This window comes from Moschus berezovskii, chromosome 17 (assembly GCF_049115385.1).
Source record: "Moschus berezovskii isolate FMDL1 chromosome 17, NW_MosBer_1.0, whole genome shotgun sequence".
Classification (NCBI taxonomy): domain Eukaryota; kingdom Metazoa; phylum Chordata; class Mammalia; order Artiodactyla; family Moschidae; genus Moschus; species Moschus berezovskii.
This window is the reverse complement of record NC_142476.1, coordinates 52,198,066-52,215,794: the sequence shown is the minus strand read 5'-3', so window position 1 is coordinate 52,215,794 and position 17,729 is coordinate 52,198,066. Positions and strand designations below refer to the sequence as shown.

The 17,729-nt window shown below is 43.5% G+C and overlaps 2 protein-coding genes across 5 annotated transcripts in view; one reads left to right on the top strand and one right to left on the bottom strand.

Moving 5' to 3' along the window:
• DNM3 (dynamin 3) overlaps positions 1-1,475 on the top strand; it is a 670,947-nt gene extending 669,472 nt beyond the window's left edge. Inside the window, exons 21-22 of one of the 3 annotated variants that reach the window (XM_088845461.1) lie at positions 167-211; positions 1,317-1,455. In XM_088845461.1, the coding sequence (XP_088701587.1) occupies positions 167-188 (22 nt within the window). In that variant the 3' untranslated portion in view covers positions 189-211; positions 1,317-1,455. Of the gene's footprint in view, positions 1-166; positions 212-412 lie in introns of all 3 variants that reach the window. The other 2 variants (XM_088845462.1, XM_088845459.1) reach the window with 2 other exon arrangements.
• A 12,659-nt stretch (positions 1,476-14,134) lies between these two features.
• On the bottom strand, positions 14,135-16,704 carry PIGC (phosphatidylinositol glycan anchor biosynthesis class C). Of its 2 annotated transcripts, none has more exons than XM_055419632.2 (2): positions 16,572-16,704; positions 14,135-15,530 (listed from the first exon to the last, which is right to left on the bottom strand). In XM_055419632.2, exon 2 carries the CDS (start codon positions 15,310-15,312, stop codon positions 14,419-14,421), a length of 894 nt encoding a protein of 297 aa, XP_055275607.1. In that variant the 5' UTR covers positions 15,313-15,530; positions 16,572-16,704; the 3' UTR covers positions 14,135-14,418. The 2 variants fall into 2 exon arrangements, with proteins under 2 accessions (XP_055275607.1, XP_055275606.1); XM_055419631.2 differs by lacking the exon at positions 16,572-16,704 and adding an exon at positions 16,353-16,565.
• Positions 16,705-17,729: the final 1,025 nt, after the last annotated feature.

Genomic DNA, 17,729 nt, shown 5'->3' with positions numbered 1-17,729 from the left:
TTAAGTGCAGCCAGCTTAAATTGGAGCAAAGAAAAATTGGTCTTGGACTTTAGGAAAGGTAAGATCATTTTTCACTGCTGCTAAGAAATACCCAGGTCAGCTTGGCTCTATTAACATCTTATAGAAGATGAAAAAGAAGTTTGTTTTTGTTTTTGTTTTTTTGTAGACCTCCTTGCTCCACTCACTGAAGTGTTACAGAAGTAAGATGGAAGTGAGTATGTTGTTGAACACCTGGACGAGTAGCCAAAAAGAAGTCCCACAGGGAGTGGGGTACTGACCTAACCTTGCAGTTCTGTGGCTTGCTGTAATGTTGAGCTCATTACCAGTTGGGTTAGAAAGAGGAAATTAAATGTAGATTTTTGCAGGAAACCCAAAGGAAAGCTTCACTGGCCTGCTGTTTTCCTACTTACAGAGCTGTGCATTGCTGTGTAGCCTTTACTGTATCTTCTCTACCAACCCATCATCCAGAGAGGCTGAAGTCAAAACCAACCACATCTCTGGACCCTTCTTTCACAACCAGTGAACCTGAAAAGATGCAAGCCAGGCTAGGGATACAGAGAAAGAGCCAGCAAACCAAATTTCACTTACCCTGGACCAAGTTCAGAATAAATCAGAGCTTCAGTTGCACCTAACTCGGAGTCAAAGAGAAATTTTACAAAATCCTCACATTACCATGAACCAGATGTAGCCTCCAAGTTTGCCTGGGCCTAGAAAGGCTATCACATCCGGATTTTCACCTGGAGGAAATTCTCATTTACCAATCCTTTTCTCCAAGATCGACCCCTGATATTTTCCACCTTGTGATTACATTGCTCATCTGATCTCTTGCTGCCTTCTACTGTCCCTCATCTTAAAAAAAAATTTCCCCTGTCATATTGCTATGTCAACTCCCTTTCCCCCTATGGGGATTTCACATTTATTGAAATCTTTGAAAATAACTGAATGTCACAAAATCAGGGTTGGGAAATAAATACTCAAGTTATAAAGGTATGTGGCTCTGGTACTGTTCCCAGTTCTCCTGAATATGATTTCACGAATATCATTCCATGGTACAAAATAATACGGGTTTGGAGTAGGCTCAAATGGCTCATACCTAGCACATGACTGGTAGCCAGGAAACATCCCAGGAGCTGCTTACTATGCCACGTGATCTCTCATTTCCCTTGCATGTCTGCATGTTTTTTGTCTGATTTAAATTTTATTTTTGTGGGATTATTTTTGCATGCTCTTATTTAGATTTGTTTTCTGGTTTAAACATTGTTTTCTTCCTCTGCATCTGTGTTTTTCTTTTTATTATTTTGTTTTGTTTTCACTAGGCGACCCCCTCCTGCAGTTCCTGGACGACCATCCTAACCCCCATCATTCATCTCCTTTTGTGTCTGACAACATGTCTATCTGTGGTATTTAAAAGCCTTTCATTTGCACTGTATGTCATATGTACATAAAAACTTTTATTTTTGATCCATGTCTATAATAAAAACAAAGTTTATTCTATATAAAAAATGAAATGTGTTCTGTTTCTTTTTCTAAAGAAAATCCAAGTTAAATCAGGAATTTGTTTCAACTAAAACTAGGTAAGGTGAAAAATAACATAATTTGACCTTAAAGGAGCTTCAATTGAAAATGACTGATTTTAAGTTCTTAAAGCATTGTGATTTAGGATGATATTTGGTGGAGAATAGTAATCGACCTTCATATGAAATGTCTGTCCAATAGAAGATGAAAGATGAAAGCAAAAATCCTGGGTGTCTAGAAAAGACACAGAGAACCGAATAAATTCAGTCTGCTCCCAGGAATCTCATTAATAATTATTATTGCACCAAGACATTTGGCACCAAGATGTTTTGGAGGAGGAGAAGGGGACAACAGAGGATGAGATGGTTGGATGGCATCACCAACTCAATGGACATGAGTTTGAGCAAGCTCCAGGAGTTGGTGATGGACAGGGAAGCCTGGTGTGCTGCAACCCATGGGGTCACAAAGAGTTGGAGATGACTAAGCAACTAAACTGAACTGAAGACATTTTTTCCTATTTTCATTGTTTTTTAGGTGATAAAGTACATAAGATTATGTTAGATTATGGGAGAAATTTTTGGTCTGAAACATGTAAACCTTATATATTCTATTTGGCAAATTCAGGGGAAAAAACACATCATTTGAGTAAAAGTATAAGGCAAAGAAATGTTGCCACATTGAGAAGATTCCTAATGATATCAGTAAAGTACTGAAAGAACAAAATCTTTATGAATTTTCAGGAAGAGAACTTTTTTAATACCTTAATCCTCGAATGATAATTTCAACACTGAAATTTTAAGCTATCATTAAAAACAAATCCCAAAGACTTACCCAAATAAAATGATTATTATTAATACACTATTGACCGGGGGATTTTTGTAGAAACTAATATCTGTGGCTGGTGATTTGTTATATAAATGACTGTTGAAACACTCAAGACAATAATGCATAGGTAACAAAAGATGAATTAATAAGTCTGTGGTCAGTAAGTTGTTAAGGTAGTATAGTTTATCCTGCCAAATATGTGATCTGAAGCCTTCCACTACAGGCTTGAGATTTAATTCAGAGTTTTCTTTTTGAATATTTATTTGGTCTACATTAGAATTGTAAAGGATCTTGTCTTGGATCACTTCTCCATGTGCCTCACTTTAGCATATGAAGAAAGAAACTACAGGATGGGAAAGTAAAACACTGTTGATCAGGACTCAGTGTTCCACTCACTTCCTGGCTGACCTGACAAGCACTGGCAAGGGGAGGCAGCTCAGAAGACGTGGGCAAGAACCACCGCAGTACAGCAATGAAGACCCTCACTGCCAATGTCCTTTCTCTGGGCCATGAAAATCTTGTTCAAGGACTACATGCTCCTCCCCAAAATGCAAAACCAGCTTATCTTCCAGGTGAAAATTTTCATCTTGCATGTTAATACATCAGTGTGTACTTGCATCACAGGTCCAGTGACTGAGAGTTAGAAGCGCTGGTGACTAAGGAAATTCAAAAACACCAAAGCAGAGGGTCAACCAAAGCTCAACTTTACCTCAAAGTGACTGAGCTGATGCAGACTACCACACAGCTTGCAGTCTGTTGCCCTTCCTTTCACCTTCAGTCCAGACATTTAACTTTTTAAATCCGTATTCTTATCATGTAACATTCTCATTTGATAGCATTCTCATCCCAACAGACCCAGAGTTCCTGGGTTATATCTCACCACCTCCCCAAATACAAACAGAGGTTGTCAACAGGAAGGTTTTCATCAATTCGTTTCTTTTTTAAGTGTTTGGTATTTTTCCACTGTCTTAAATTTGAACTTGTTTCTATGTGCAATGTTACACCATTTAGATGTTTAAAACTGACCTGATGACCATGAGAACGTAAAGCTGAAGTCATAGTTGAATGAAATGATTCCCTGGCAATCCTAATCCATCTCTTCAACCAACAGGTATGGCTCCATCCTCACATTAGACTGGTGAGAAGAAAGGGGACTGACAGGATGGGGTGGTGGGGGTGGGAAGAAGCCTGGAGAAAAATTAAACTATTCAGAGGTTTGTTCGTATTTCTTTATTGTTCATACCGTTTCTGTGTTTTATAGCATACCCTTGCTCAGCTCTCCCACCCTCCTCACCCCTCAATATTGGATAGAGAGCTGAAGAAGTACAGTTCTTCAGAGCTGATTCAGGATCTTTGGGAGAAATAAACTATTATATCTTTAATAAATATTCTTAAGTGTTCCTATCCCTTTATTTATATATCAAACACTTCTTGAATTCATAAGAATGTCCTAGTTACTGGGAATACCAGAGAAGATAATAGGATAAAAGTAGCTAACAAAATAGGTAAATAAGAAATTCCAATATAAGCTATGACAGGAGAAAATTTTGGACCTTTTTCCAGGGAGAACTGTTACTGACTTCCATGCTGACGCAACTATTTGAGTCCTAGAACCAGATTATCCACTTGACCCAAAGCCTGCTAGCATTCTAGAATGTGGTGATTTTGACCTCTGACAAAGAAATAACAGAACTCATTTCAGCCAATCAGAAACCAAACTTTTCACTTCTCATGGAATAGTGTAATAGAAGACTCTAAATCACATAAGTGTGGGTTGAGAAAGACATAGTGGGATTGAAACTGAAGCAGTCTGTTGTTAACTTTGCTTTGGTTTCTAACAAGAAGGCTTAGATTCAGAAGGTGTCCTGCACTGGTCTTCCACTGGACACAGTGAGAAGAGTGAGAGTCCTCCAGCCTCTAGCTAGAAACTCCCAGACCACGCAAGAGATGGAGAAAAGAGAACTAAAGGTAGGAAAAAGTAAAAAAAAAAAAAAAACTTGCCACACTCTCCTTAGAGATTTCCACTGGTAAATATATGTCTGTAAGCCTTGGGAGCCACATGTACACTGAACTTTTTTTCAGCAAACATCCTCGAAGTTGAGAGCCAAGAGGGGATAAGGAGATAACCTCAACTGTTCTCGTACGAACATGGACATCTTCAGTGGGTTTGGAGCTTGGACCCTTCAGTCCCCTTCAACCCTGAGTTTAAAAATGCTTGCCAACATCTGTTTTATAACTCAGCACTAAGTATGATTTTTTTTTTCAACTCAGAAAATTGATATTAGAATCTTTAGTCCAGTTCCATAAGATTCTGAAATAAATCTTTGCAACTGTGAATCCATTTCAAAGACATGAACCTCATCTACAGAGAGAAAAGATTGCTAAAAAAGAAGAAAACCTCTATAGCCCTTTATAATCCTACAAAATCTGTAGGATTATTCTATATCTGAATAAATCAGATGGAGCTCAAATGCCACCACACCCCTGTATGTTCCTCATTTAAATGGACACACTAGCTGCCTTCATTCGGAGAAGGCAATGGCAAGCCACTCCAGTACTCTTGCCTAGAAAATCCCATGGATGGAGGAGCCTGGTAGGCTGCAGTCCGTGGGGTCGCTAAGGGTCGGACACGACTGAGCGACTTCACTTTCACTTTCACACATTGGAGAAGGAAATGGCAACCCACTCCAGTGTTCTTGCCTGGAGAATCCCAGGGACGGGGGAGCCAGGTGGGCTTCCGTCTATGGGGTCACACAGAGTTGGACACGACTGAAGTGACTTAGCAGCAGCTGCCTTCATTACCGTAATATACACCTGTTGTTTTTTTTTAAAAAAAACTTTTTATTTTGTATTGGGGTATAACCAATTAACAATGTTGTGATAGTTTCAGGTGACCAGCACAGGGACTCAGTCATACATATACGTGTATCCATTCTCCCCCAAATTCCCATCCCATCCAGGCTACCACATAACATTGAGCAGAGTTCCTGTGCTATACGGTAGGTCCTTGTTGGCTATCCATTTTAAATATAGCAGTGTGTACATATCCAACCCAAACTCCTTAATTATCCCTTCCTCCCATCCTTCCCCCCAATAAGTTCATTCTCTAAGTCTTTGAGCCTCTTTTCTGTTTTGTAAGTAAGTTCATTTGAATATACATCTGTATTTTGTTTTTTTATTTTTTAATACTATAAATTACTATCAGATTGCAGTACTGTCAACATTTAAGATTGGATTAGGTGGTAGATTGTTGGATGAGTCAAGGCTATAAACTGCTACTCTCATGGTGTTTTTAATCAAATCACATTTTACAGTACTTCTTATCAGGTCCTGACTCACCATAGTTCACATCTTCAGTGATGCTCTTGAGCGGGCACAGAGTAAAGACAATCTTAGCAAGCCCCAGGGTCCAAAGAGACTTACAATCCTCACGATAGTAACACTGAAGTGGGTCCTCCCTCTCAAAACAGCTGCTAACAAAGGATATTTTTGAAGCTCCATATAACACAATGGAAAAACAAGGCTTTCAGATTCTTAAGGGCTCACTTTTCATCCTCCTCTCTGTGACTATATTTTAGAGGCAGCAAAGAGAAGTTAGTGCCAAGGAGACTGTTCCTTCCTCCTGCTGCTTTTTTCTCTTTTAAAGACAGAAACACATTCAGCCTCAAACACAAAAGCTGCCTGGGGCCTAAAGATCTGTTTATTTTGCAATTTAGAACGAGAAGGAGACCCGCAGTGTTCTCACTGACCAGAGTCCAAGTGTTCTTGGGCTCTGCAAAAGGCCCCAGGGCCTGTAAATGAGCTGGGAAAAGCAGAATCAGCCCCCTTAGCTAAGGAAAGCTAGCTTTTCAGGGGCCTGAGGGGACAGTACCCCTTGACCTCAGCTCTGGTAAATGTGCTCCACCACAAAACTACAGTCAAGGGACTGGAGAGCTAGTCTGTTAGGGCACAAGACCTTGCTCAGGCTGATCCTGAAACCCAGGTGCCACCCGCTGCTGGATGATGACAGAAAAGGCCATGCCTTTCTAAGGCTCTTCCTTGGGCACTCTTACCCCTGTGTCATACTACAGGCGAGATGGCACCTGTTCCATGGTGTTGCTGGGCCCCTGGTGCCCAGCAGATGTTGGCCTGTGGGGAAGCACAGCCTCCCTTATCTCTGGGGAGTCTTCCTGTTAATCACAGTAATAGACCTGGGAAGAAAAGGGCTTTTTGATTTGGCTGGTGATTGCTGCTGTTCCCCTAGTAAATGAGCCATAGTTAATTGCACCTGTGAGCTGTAAAAGCCTAAGCCAAAAGCAGTGGACTGGTAAGCTAGCTCATTTCTACAGAACCTCAGCCATTTCTCCTCTGCCTCTGGCTGCAGCTAAGCTGGCCAGAGCCCTGTCAGTGGTCCGAGGAGCGGCCCTCCTCAGTCCTGATGGTTCCCAGGACCTTGGTCAAACCCTGGCTCTCACTTCAGCCCTGATCACTTTCTCCAAAATCAAACTTTCTCTAAAAATGGCATGGCCCCACTGTTGGAAGTTTGCATGATTCTCAGGAAATTAGTCATTAGTGCCCCACAAGGCTCTTGTCCATTTATCTACCAACCTTCAGTTCTTTCTCCCTTATCTCCTGATGATTTTAGCTCCGGTTTCACTGTCATTCTCCTGTCTTAATTCTTGGAGATTTCCACCTACCTGTAGGTACTCCTTCCAACACCCCACTCCCATCTCACTTCTCATTTCCTTGGACTTCACTCCTCCAATATCGTTGCCCTCCCCCCACCTCAGCTATTCACTTTCAAAGACACAACCTTGTCTTTATCTTTTCTCTGGCCTTTCCTTCCTGTTTTTCAAATCCCTTGAACCTCCAATCCATAGAACTTTGCCCTGTCCTTCAGCTCCCTGTTTTTCCCCCTTCTTGAGGTTGAGTCTCCTTCTTACTCAATTTAAATTCCATGGCCAATCATTATAATTATGCCCGTATATAATTACTGTTCTCCCTTGCCTTCTCTCAATCTGATTAATCACCATCCTAGGTAAATTCAACTTCCCATCTTCTCTAGTTTGCACTCATGTAGCTGTACTAGCTGTACAAGGTCAGCAAAACACACACACACACACACACAATCAACTTCACTTTAAATTCATGACTACCAGTCTCAAGTGAGACCTTCCTTATTACTGCTGGGCATTTATACTAAGCATCCCTAGTTCATCCACTCCCCCAGTGTCCCAAACTGTTCCATATCCCCTCATTCCATCAGTTCCCCTCACTCTCACATCTCAGCTGATTCTTTGCCTCCTACTTCCCTGAGAAAATTGAAGCAATCAGAAAAGAACGTCCACAGATTCCCATCACCTCATCTATCCACTCGCCATCCACCCACTTACCTGCATCTGAGTCTACACATTGTGCCTTTCCACTTGTTCCCAGAGACCAACTCTTCCTTCTCTTCCTAAAGCCAGTCCCTCCCCTGTGCAGTAGATCCCATCACCTCTCACTTGCTCAAGAACATGACCTCAGCAGTTAATTCTCCCCTTTTTCACATCAACTGTTACTTTCTACTGTTTCATTTCCATCAATATACGAACATTCTCCCATCTTAAAAAAAGACATTTTCCTTGCCCTACAGTTTCTGTTGTATTTCCTGGTTCCCTTTTGATGCAAAACTTCCAGAGAGTTGCCTGTACTTGCTGATCCAATTTCTCTTCTCTTGTTCTCTTACTTCAAATAGGTTTCTATTCTCACCACCCCACAAATAAATATATATATATATATTATTTTAAGGGACACCAATCACCTCCTCCTTGCTAAATCCAATGATCAATGCTCAGTCCTTGCTTTCTTGATTTTTCAGATTTTGCTCTAATCACAGTTGACCATCCCCTCTTCCTGAATCATTTGCACTTGGTTTCCAGGATTCTAAATTCTTGATCTTCCTCCTGCCTCAGGGGTTGTGCTTTCCAAATCTTCTTGTTTAATTCTTCTCTCCAACATTTTACTTTGGATTTCTTAGTCCTCTTCTATATGAAATTCCTTCCTAGTGATGTCCTCCAGTCTCGTAGCATTAAATGCCATTTATATACCAGCAAATCTTAAATTTATATCTCCATCCCATACGTTGCTCCTGAAATTCAAACTCATATCCCCAACTCCTTACTCAGCATTTCATCTTGGGTGTCTACATTTCCTACATGTCTACATGCCCCAAACTGAACTCCTGACTCCACTCCCCAGAACCTTTACCCATAGCTCCTGGGCCCCCATCTCAATGGATGCCATCTGCATCTTTCAATTTGCTCAGGCCGAAAACCTTGAGTCATTTATGATTCTTCTCTTGTGTTCATGCCCTCCATCTAATATATTAGGAAGCTCTTGAATCTACTTGCAAACTATATCCAGAAGGTGACTGTTTTCCACCACTTCCTCTGCTATCGCTGTGGTCTGCGGCACCATCATATCCCCTGCTTGGATTAATATCAGAGCCTCCTCTAACGCTTTCTGCTTCTACTCTTGCCCCACAGCATCCAGAATGAGCCTAGCCTCCCACATTCCCTCTCTGGCCTCCTCTTTTGCTCTGCTCGTTCACTTCATTTCGGCCACTCCTGGCTATTCCCCAAACACGTCATGCCTTCTTCTGCCTCTGCAGCGGCTCCTCCCTCTGCCTGGGATGCTTTTCCCCTGAGACCCTGAATAATTCGCTCACTTCCTTAAAAACCTTTGGTTAAATGTTACCTTTTCTGTGAGACCTACCCAGACCCCCTTATTGAATTCCTTTGCTACTTTTTCCTTTTTTGTTCAATAGCATTTATTACTTTCTGCTTATGTTTATCTGGAGAAGGCAATGGCAAGCCACTCCAGTACTCTTGCCTGGAAAATGCCATGGACAGAGGAGCCTGGTAGGCTGCAGTCCATGGGGTCTCTACGAGTCAGACATGACTGAGTGACTTCACTTTCACTTTTCACTTTCACACATTGGAGAAGGAAATGGCAACCCACCCCAGTGTTCTTGCCTGGAGAATCCCAGGGACGGGTGAGCCTGGTGGGCTGCCGTCTATGGGGTCACACACAGTCGGACACGACTGAAGTGACTTAGCAGCAGCAGCAGCAGCTTATGTTTATCATCTGTCTCCTCTTACTAGAATGTATGCTTCACTAGGTCAAGGAACTTTGTTTTACTCCTATGTAGGTGTATCTCAAGCAGACAGAACAAGTGGTATCTGTCGTATAGTTAGTGTTCAGTATTTGTTGAATGAATACATTTCTAAGGTTAAACATCATAAAATGTGAATGGTAGAAAGTGAATAGAGGTGGGCCTAGGCGGACAATAAATAGATATTGGGGAAAGAGAATAAGGGATAAAGAGGGACTTGATAAAGCATTAAAAGCAACAGCCTACCAGTTAGCCCTGGATGCATTTCAAGACTTAAATTTCATTGTAAAAAGGAGTATCAATAACTTCCACAAGATGGCACTATGTCCCAGGCCTGTTTTCCTGCATTCGAAGAGTAAAATATTGTAAAATTGTGTGACTGGTGCCCTCTGCTGGCTTGTTTTTGTTCTGCTTTTGTTTTTCGGAGAAGGCAATGGCAAGCCACTCCAGTACTATTGCCTAGAAAATCCCATGGATGGAGGAGCCTGGTAGGCTGCAGTCCATGGGGTCCCTAAGGGTCGGACACGACTGAGTGACTTCACTTTCACTTTTCACTTTGACACATTGGAGAAGGAAATGGCAACCCACTCCAGTGTTCTTGCCTGGAGAATCCCAGGACAGGGGAGCCTGGTGGGCTTCCGTCTATGGGGTCACACAGAGTCGGACACGACTGAAGTGACTTAGCAGCAGCAGCAGCAGCCTTTGGTTTAAAGATGTAAGTGATGGGTGGGCTTCATATACTTCCTTGAACATGCTGTGTGAATTCTTAAATCCATAATTTAAGCCAGCTGCCCAAAAGCACACTCAAAAGTTTATAGTACTGGCACAGTATACAGGCATAACACTGGTACCAGTTTGATTGCCACACAGAACCACTGTGGTATGGGGACACTCAGATCCATACACAGCATTCTAGCTACATACCAGTCACTCATCACACCACAAAATCCAGCACACCTGATGCCCTGTGGCTTTACCTCTCCTTGGTCCTTCCATCTCGACTACAATCCCTGGTACCATTTTGGAAGGATGGGCAAAACTGCCTTCCCATCCCTCTACCCTTGGTCTAGCTTGCCACCCTCCTGCCTTACTTATAACTTATGGTAACAAGATCAGAGCTGGGAGAAAGGAGTACAGCTTCTTATATAAATAAGTATTTGACAGGTTGGCATTTTTTAAATTGTAGGATAGTTACAAGGATTTTTATTCCAATGCTACTCTTCCCTTCCTCCCCCCACCACCCACCCACATACACACACCATAATTAATATTCCCTGGAATTTTAGATCATTAATATCCTACTTGGGCCCTTTCAGTGTGGTATAAATTTAGAAGACTGATTAGACTACATACTTAAGTGATGAGTAACTTTCTCAGGAATTGTCACATTAGGGCCATTTGTCACATGCGGTCATTAAGCAGGCCTGCACCCCTGTGCCAGCAGCAGTCCAAAGAAGCTGCCATACGTGAGCTCATCACTCTTCAGGTGGCAACGCCTAAGGGCTTGGGATTTCTGAATATGTCCTTAAAAGACATTTATGGCTCTTTTATTTGAATACCACCCCCCCCCCAATTTTTGGATCCCATCTATATCCCTGGCTTGTGAAACTTTTTGGACTTACATGTAGAACATTTATAAAAATTTTTGTCTTAAATTTTCTGTTCAAAGTTCAAAGGTGTCTCTTCTATAAGGGCTCCCCCAGTGGCTCTGCAGCAAAGAATCCACCTAACAATACAGGAGAGAAGGCAATGGCAGCCCACTCCAGTACTCTTGCCTGGAAAGTCCCATGGACGGAGGAGCCTGGTAGGGTCCATGGGGTTGCTAAGAGTCGGACACGACTGAGCGACTTCACTTTCACTTTTCACTTTCAGGCATTGGAGAAGGAAATGGCAACCCACTCCAGTGTTCTTGCCTGGAGAATCCCAGGGATGGGGGAGCCTGGTGGGCTGCCGTCTATGGGGTCGCACAGAGTCAGACATGACTGAAGCGACTTAGCAGCAGCAGCAACAATACAGGAGACCTGGCAGGAGACGCAGGGTCAGGAAGATCCCCTGGAGAAGGAAATAGCAAACCACTCCAGTATTCTCACCTGGAAAATCCCATGGACAGAGAGGAGCCTGGTGGGCTACACTCCATAGGGTCGCAAGAGTTGGATATGACTTAAGAGGCTAAACAACAACAAAAACCCTCCTATATAAGGCATGATTTGGTGAGCAAATAACATTCACTTTCGTCACTAACAGTTTTATAGGCAATGACTGGATCTCTTTTGAGCCTTCCTTGCAGGCTGTGCTGGTTCTATTCTCTAATCTGGTTTCATAGGCCAGCCTCCTTTCCCTCAGATTCCTACCATTTTGGTTATTCCAGTTATCCTTCTGTGATCCTTTTCTAATTCTACTATAGCCTGGTTGTGAGGCAACCAATTCTGTACAAAGAATTCCAAACACAAAAGTGCTGGATTCTGTTTATATCTCAATAACCTCCTCGATAATGCCTAGAATTCTGCGCCAGTGTCCTCCAGGTACAACATATAGAACTAAGGAGTTCGCTTGGGTGTACCACCTCAGGCACCTCGAACTTAAAATGCCCCATTCTTATCTATTTCCAAACCTGTTCTCACTTCTGTTTTCTCATGGTATAGTTATTAGAAACACAAAACTCCACTCACGGCAGAAGCCTTCCCAGTCATCCTCTTCCCCTCTACTTTCCACATGAATTTACCAAGTTCTAAAAATCCCTCGTCAGAACCTCCCCTCCGTTGCCCACTGCCACCACCCTTAGTCTAGACCCTCATTTTTCACTATTGCCACAAAACTCCACGTGCTCAGCCTCTGTAGTTCAGCAAGAATTTCACACACCATGGAAGCGTTAGGTACGAATCCTAGATCCCTTTTCTTAAAAACAAAAAACTTATTTTCATTGGAGGTTAACTGCTTTACAATATTGTGTGGGTTTCTACCATCCATCGGCATTAATCAGCTGGCGATGTACGTATGTCCCCTCCCCCTTGAATCTCCCTCCCACCTTAGGTGGGAATCTTATATTCCTTTCCAAAAGCTCCTTCACTTGCCATTGACTCCAGGATCCAATCATTCAATGTACTCACCACTCTCAGACCTCTGCTTCTCTGGCTGCAGCCCATCCATTCTGCGCTCCGCTCCACTGCCAAGAGGTATCAGGCCCTTTGTGCCTGGACATACATCCATCCTTCTACCCACAGATACCTCTTTTCTATCTGAATTGAATCTGCTGCCCCACCCGGTACCCTAATAGCCAACCCACGATACCCCATCCCCTGCCACCTCCCCTCTGAACTACAACCACGAGACTGAATAGGATCAGGCCTTGGGTAATTCCAAATATTAGATAGTATGTCAGAGCTGAACATGACAGCACAGGCATGTTAATTCATCCCACTGAGGAAGTATTCTTCAGTGATTCAAATCTGTGGAACTTTCTGCTCACCAACATGGATGCAGTTGCTATGTGAGTTCCCTAAAGCTGATCATCAGAAACCCATTCAGATAAGGAAAATATATTAAGACATTAAAAAACAAAAACAATTTTACTTGATGTTTGGCAGAAACCAACACAATATTGTAAAGCAATTATCAAAAGTAAATTTAAAAACAATTTATACAACTCTTATTACATTCCACCACTAACCCCTATCTTATTTCTGATGTGGACTATATGACAATCATGAGCCAATTCTGGTCAGTCAAGGCATGCAGAGTAGTGTACTGATTACCTTGTTTGGACAGGGCATGCTCTCCCAGTTTCCCAGCTATTGTTTTTTTTTTGGGGGGAGGCTAATTATTTTACAGTATTATATTGGTTGGTTTTGCCATACATTGATATGAATCCGCCCCGGGTGTACATGAGTTCCCCCTTCCGAACCCCCATCCCACCTCCCTCTTCCCCTTATTCCCCCTCTGGATCATCCCCGCATACCAGCCCCAAGCATCCTGGTATGCATCGACCCTGAACTGGCGATTCGTTTAATATATGATAATATACATGTTTCAATGCCATTCTCCCAAACCATCCCACCCTCACCCTCTCCCAGAGTCCCAAAGACTGTTCTATACATCTGTGTCTCTTTTGCTGTCTCATATACAGGGTTATCATTTGCATCTTTCTAAATTCCATATATATGTGTTAGTATATTGTATTGGTGTTTCAGCCCAGCTATTGCTGACCTGGGCTAAAGGCCTTTGCCACTTTGTCTCCCAAACCATTTTTTGCTTGCTGAAATCCCAACCTACCCTCCAAGACTAAAGTTCAAGTGCTGTCTCCTCTAAAAAATATTACTCCAGCTCTCTTTACCCTCCAGCCTCTTTGAATTCCCCCAACATTTTGCTTGTGTATTATGATACATCATACTCCCCTTGTAGTTAGTGGTATACAGGCTTCATTAAGAACTAAGTAGAAACTCTGAGTCAAGGTTAAGTGACCAATTCTGTGATCTTTGACAACAAAACTGGACATATCCAGGGTTCTAGCATTTGAGCTGTAGATAAATAACAGAGCCTGCATTTGGTGTACTGAGAAAGGTAGAGAGAAGTGCCTTCACATACACACACATACACGAATTCTTACTCTCCGTGTCCCTACTATCTGCCTTCTGCTTACAGAAAAATCATGAGACAGCTTGATGTGTTGTTATTTTTTTAATAAATAGAAACCACACCACTTCATTTGTTACAGAGAAGAATGAGAGGCAATAATTCAAGGGCCCCAGGAAGCTTTTTCATCCATAAATAACAGAAAGGATAATCACCTTCACCGCCCAAGCCTTTTGTTAACATTTTCTTTTGATCTCTGATCTCCCACCCACATCAGCGTGACACTTCTAGAACGGAACTCTGCCTTCAGATCCTCTACTAGTAGGAAGGCTGGTCTGTCAGCTTGTCTTAGTAACGGAATGGAGATCCCCAACTCAGCTGAGGAACCTGGACAAATCTTCTTTGATTTCAGCCTCATCCCAAGGCCCATGAATGTTTTCTTTAAAAAGCTGCAGGCGGATGAGGTAGAAAGGGCAGAGACATGAGATGGAAACCAGCAGAATGGCAAAGAGTATGGCTCCCACTGCACTGATGGACAGCAGGCCTCCTAAGGCTGAGAATGCAAAGAGCAGTGTGACCCCCACATAGCTGCGGGGCGTACAAGCCTTCAGTTTCTTCTGTAACATGGGCCACAGGGCAAAAATCTGGATGGCAAATGTCACCATGATGAAGGCATGGAGGGATCGGGGCAGACGGGAGGCAAGGCAGACAGAAGCAAAGATGGCCATGTTCAAGGACAGTGTGCTGGATACAATGGCAGCATTGGCGCCATAGTCAAAGAAGATGAGGTGACCTAACAGCATGAAGACAGACATGGCATAGATGGTGTCAGTGCTGACAGACTCTGTCAGGGTCTTCAGCACCGGCGAAAAGCCATATGTGAAAGTAATGAAGACTAGGGCACTCTTCAAGTCAGCCCACCGGGTCCGCCCACTCTTCTTCCGTCCTTCACCTCCATCAATGAGATCAAACAAAACATAGCCAATCAGTGAAGAAGCCAGGCCGGTCCCAAAAAGCCACTGAGGGGCCAGAAGACCCTCATCCATATACCACCAGATAACCACAAAAACACAGACACTGCACAGCTGCTGTATCACCACACTGGACTCAAACACCACAGCCCAATATTGGTATTTTCGGGCATAGATGTTTTTCCGGAGCTCTTCGAGGAACCTCCGATCCACGTAGTTATCAGGAAAGGGCTGTCGCTCATACAAGACCTTCTGCCACGTGACCTCTTTGGTGTTAGCTACAGGCTGTTCACACATTATCCTTTCGCTCAAACTCAGGTGACTTCAATCTCCCCTGCAGAAGTCCATGTGGTTCTTGTTCTTTATAAAGTTTTGAAGTAAGACTTCTCTGGAAATTCCATGCTGAGTTGTGGTTGATATTGTACTGACCTTCCCTTACTTTCAAAGGCAGCAACCCAGGCTAGGCCTACAGTAGATGAGCTTGTTCTCTGAGGCAGGATAATGCAGCCAAGTTCCTACAAAAAGAGAGACTATCAATCTATGAAAGCTCAAGGGTAGAACTGAGCTAAAATCAAATCAACTTGCTTTGTTAGAAGCCTGAACAAAATATACATGGTGGCCATCTTATCCTATAGATATGAAAATTTCATTTCAGATTTTACATTGTAATTCCTCTGCAGCAGCACTTATCCAGTGCCTACTAAGTTGTCCTGAGCCTTTGAAGCTTCTTCCATTTAATCTCCACAACCTTGCAAGTTAGTGTCAGTCCCACTGTATCTAGTAAGAAAGCGGAGATTCAAAGTGCTTAGTTTACTTCAGTTCAAGCTAAATAGTGGTCAATAGTGGAGCCAGATTCAAATCAAAGTTCTGCCCAAAAGCCTGTATCTCTAAACCAGTTCTTAACTCAGGGGTTCACACACCCCTGAGGTCTATCGATGATCTTCAAGACTGTTCAAAAACCCTCCCTGTTAATACATATTTGTTGCTGTGATTTATGCAAATTTCAAGAACTAGAATCCAAGTTTTTATTGGGTTCTCAAAGGCATCTGTTACTTAAAAAAAGTAGAAAAGAAGAAAGTTACCGGTCTATAGAGAAAGGTAAACCTCACAATACGGAAAGATACGAGCTCTATGGTTTGTTTAACCAAAAGCAAACATTCAAGATTCTTAATCCCTTAACTGAGCTTAACATCCTTTAAAGAGCTATCATCCTACTCATTAACGGCGAAACTCCGGAGGATGGAAGGCAATGATCCCCTTTCCACAAAGGGAAAACTAAGAGTCAAAAATACCAAGGTCATCCAGCAAATCTGAGAAGAAAATTCTTATTGCCCGACCTTATTTCTTCCAAGGTGATCACGGCAGGGTCCGAGGCGCCGAAATGGGCAACGCCCACCCAAAGGGTGGGGGACAGGGCCGGGCAGGGTGACCCGGGGGCGCCCCGCTCCCCCGCCTGGGCCTCCCCCGCCCGCCGCCGCCGCCGCCCTTCACCCGCATCGGGCCTGCGGGAGATGGCGGAGAAGGCCCGGAAACACTGACTCGCAATCGGAACCCACCTGCCCGCGAGTTCCTGGGGGTGCGCGGCCGGGGAAGGGCGGCCGCCCGCCTCCTTCCCCATCCGGGGCGCCGGGGTCGCGTCGGAGGATGAGCACTTCCGGGGCCGCCGCACCCTCCGCGGCTAGAGCGCCCTTCCTCAGCCGGTGAGGCCGCGATGTCGCTGCTGCCTCCTCCTGGCCACTTAAGAGGAACTTCCTCTCAGGAGGAGTGCTCTGAGCCAGGAAAGCTGATCTTCAACAGCGAGACCCGGAATGTGGCATCGGAAGGGCGAGGGAGAGAAGCCGGGCTGGAAGAAGAAAGGTTATAAGGGCGACTTGATTGAGCTCCTATTGTGAAGTCAAGCCCTCAGCTAGGGACATCCATGCATCCGTGCGTGCACTGGACACATATTCAATAAATACCTACGGGTATCATGCACTGTTTCAGGTGCTAGTGATACAGCAGTGAACAGAAGAGAAAAATTCCTCCCCTCACGCAGATTTCTGTCTTGTGCATTGACCTGTAAAGTGACGATGTCCTCCTCCTTTCATGGAAGACAAAACTGAGGCTCAGAGAGGTTGTGATTTGTCCAAGGCCACACACTTGGAAAGTGGATTAACCTAGATTAACATTCAATTGTCTATCTCTTGGAAAACAGTTCTTTCCTCTGCCTCCTGGGAGAGGTGAGGGTGGAGGGCCCTGTGACTGAAAACAGCCAGACACTTGAAATGGGAGGCTGCTAACATTCAGCTGAGGTTGTGGAAATAAGAGGATGCATAAACAGATGGGAGTAATGAAGAAGCACGGGGAGATAGTAGGATACAAGTTGTAGTCTACACAAAAGTCAGAAAACCTAAATCCACTTACTAGCTGTGTGACTCAGCAAATCACACTGACTAAGCTTTGATTTCTTCATCTGTAAATGGAGATAACAGTTTCCTTTTGGCTACTTAATGGGAGAGTCAATGGGGTCAAATATGAAACATAAAAAATGTGAAGTGCTGACTGATGTATAGCTGCTATTAGCCTACTTTCATCATCCTAATGATGGAAATGGCAAAGTGACATACATTCTGCAAAATGATCTCTTTCCATTTTTCCCTCTAGGTTTCTGTCCCAAGATTTGACAAGATCCCCTGGTTTAGTGAGGCCAGCTTCATGAATAAGCCATTAGTGCT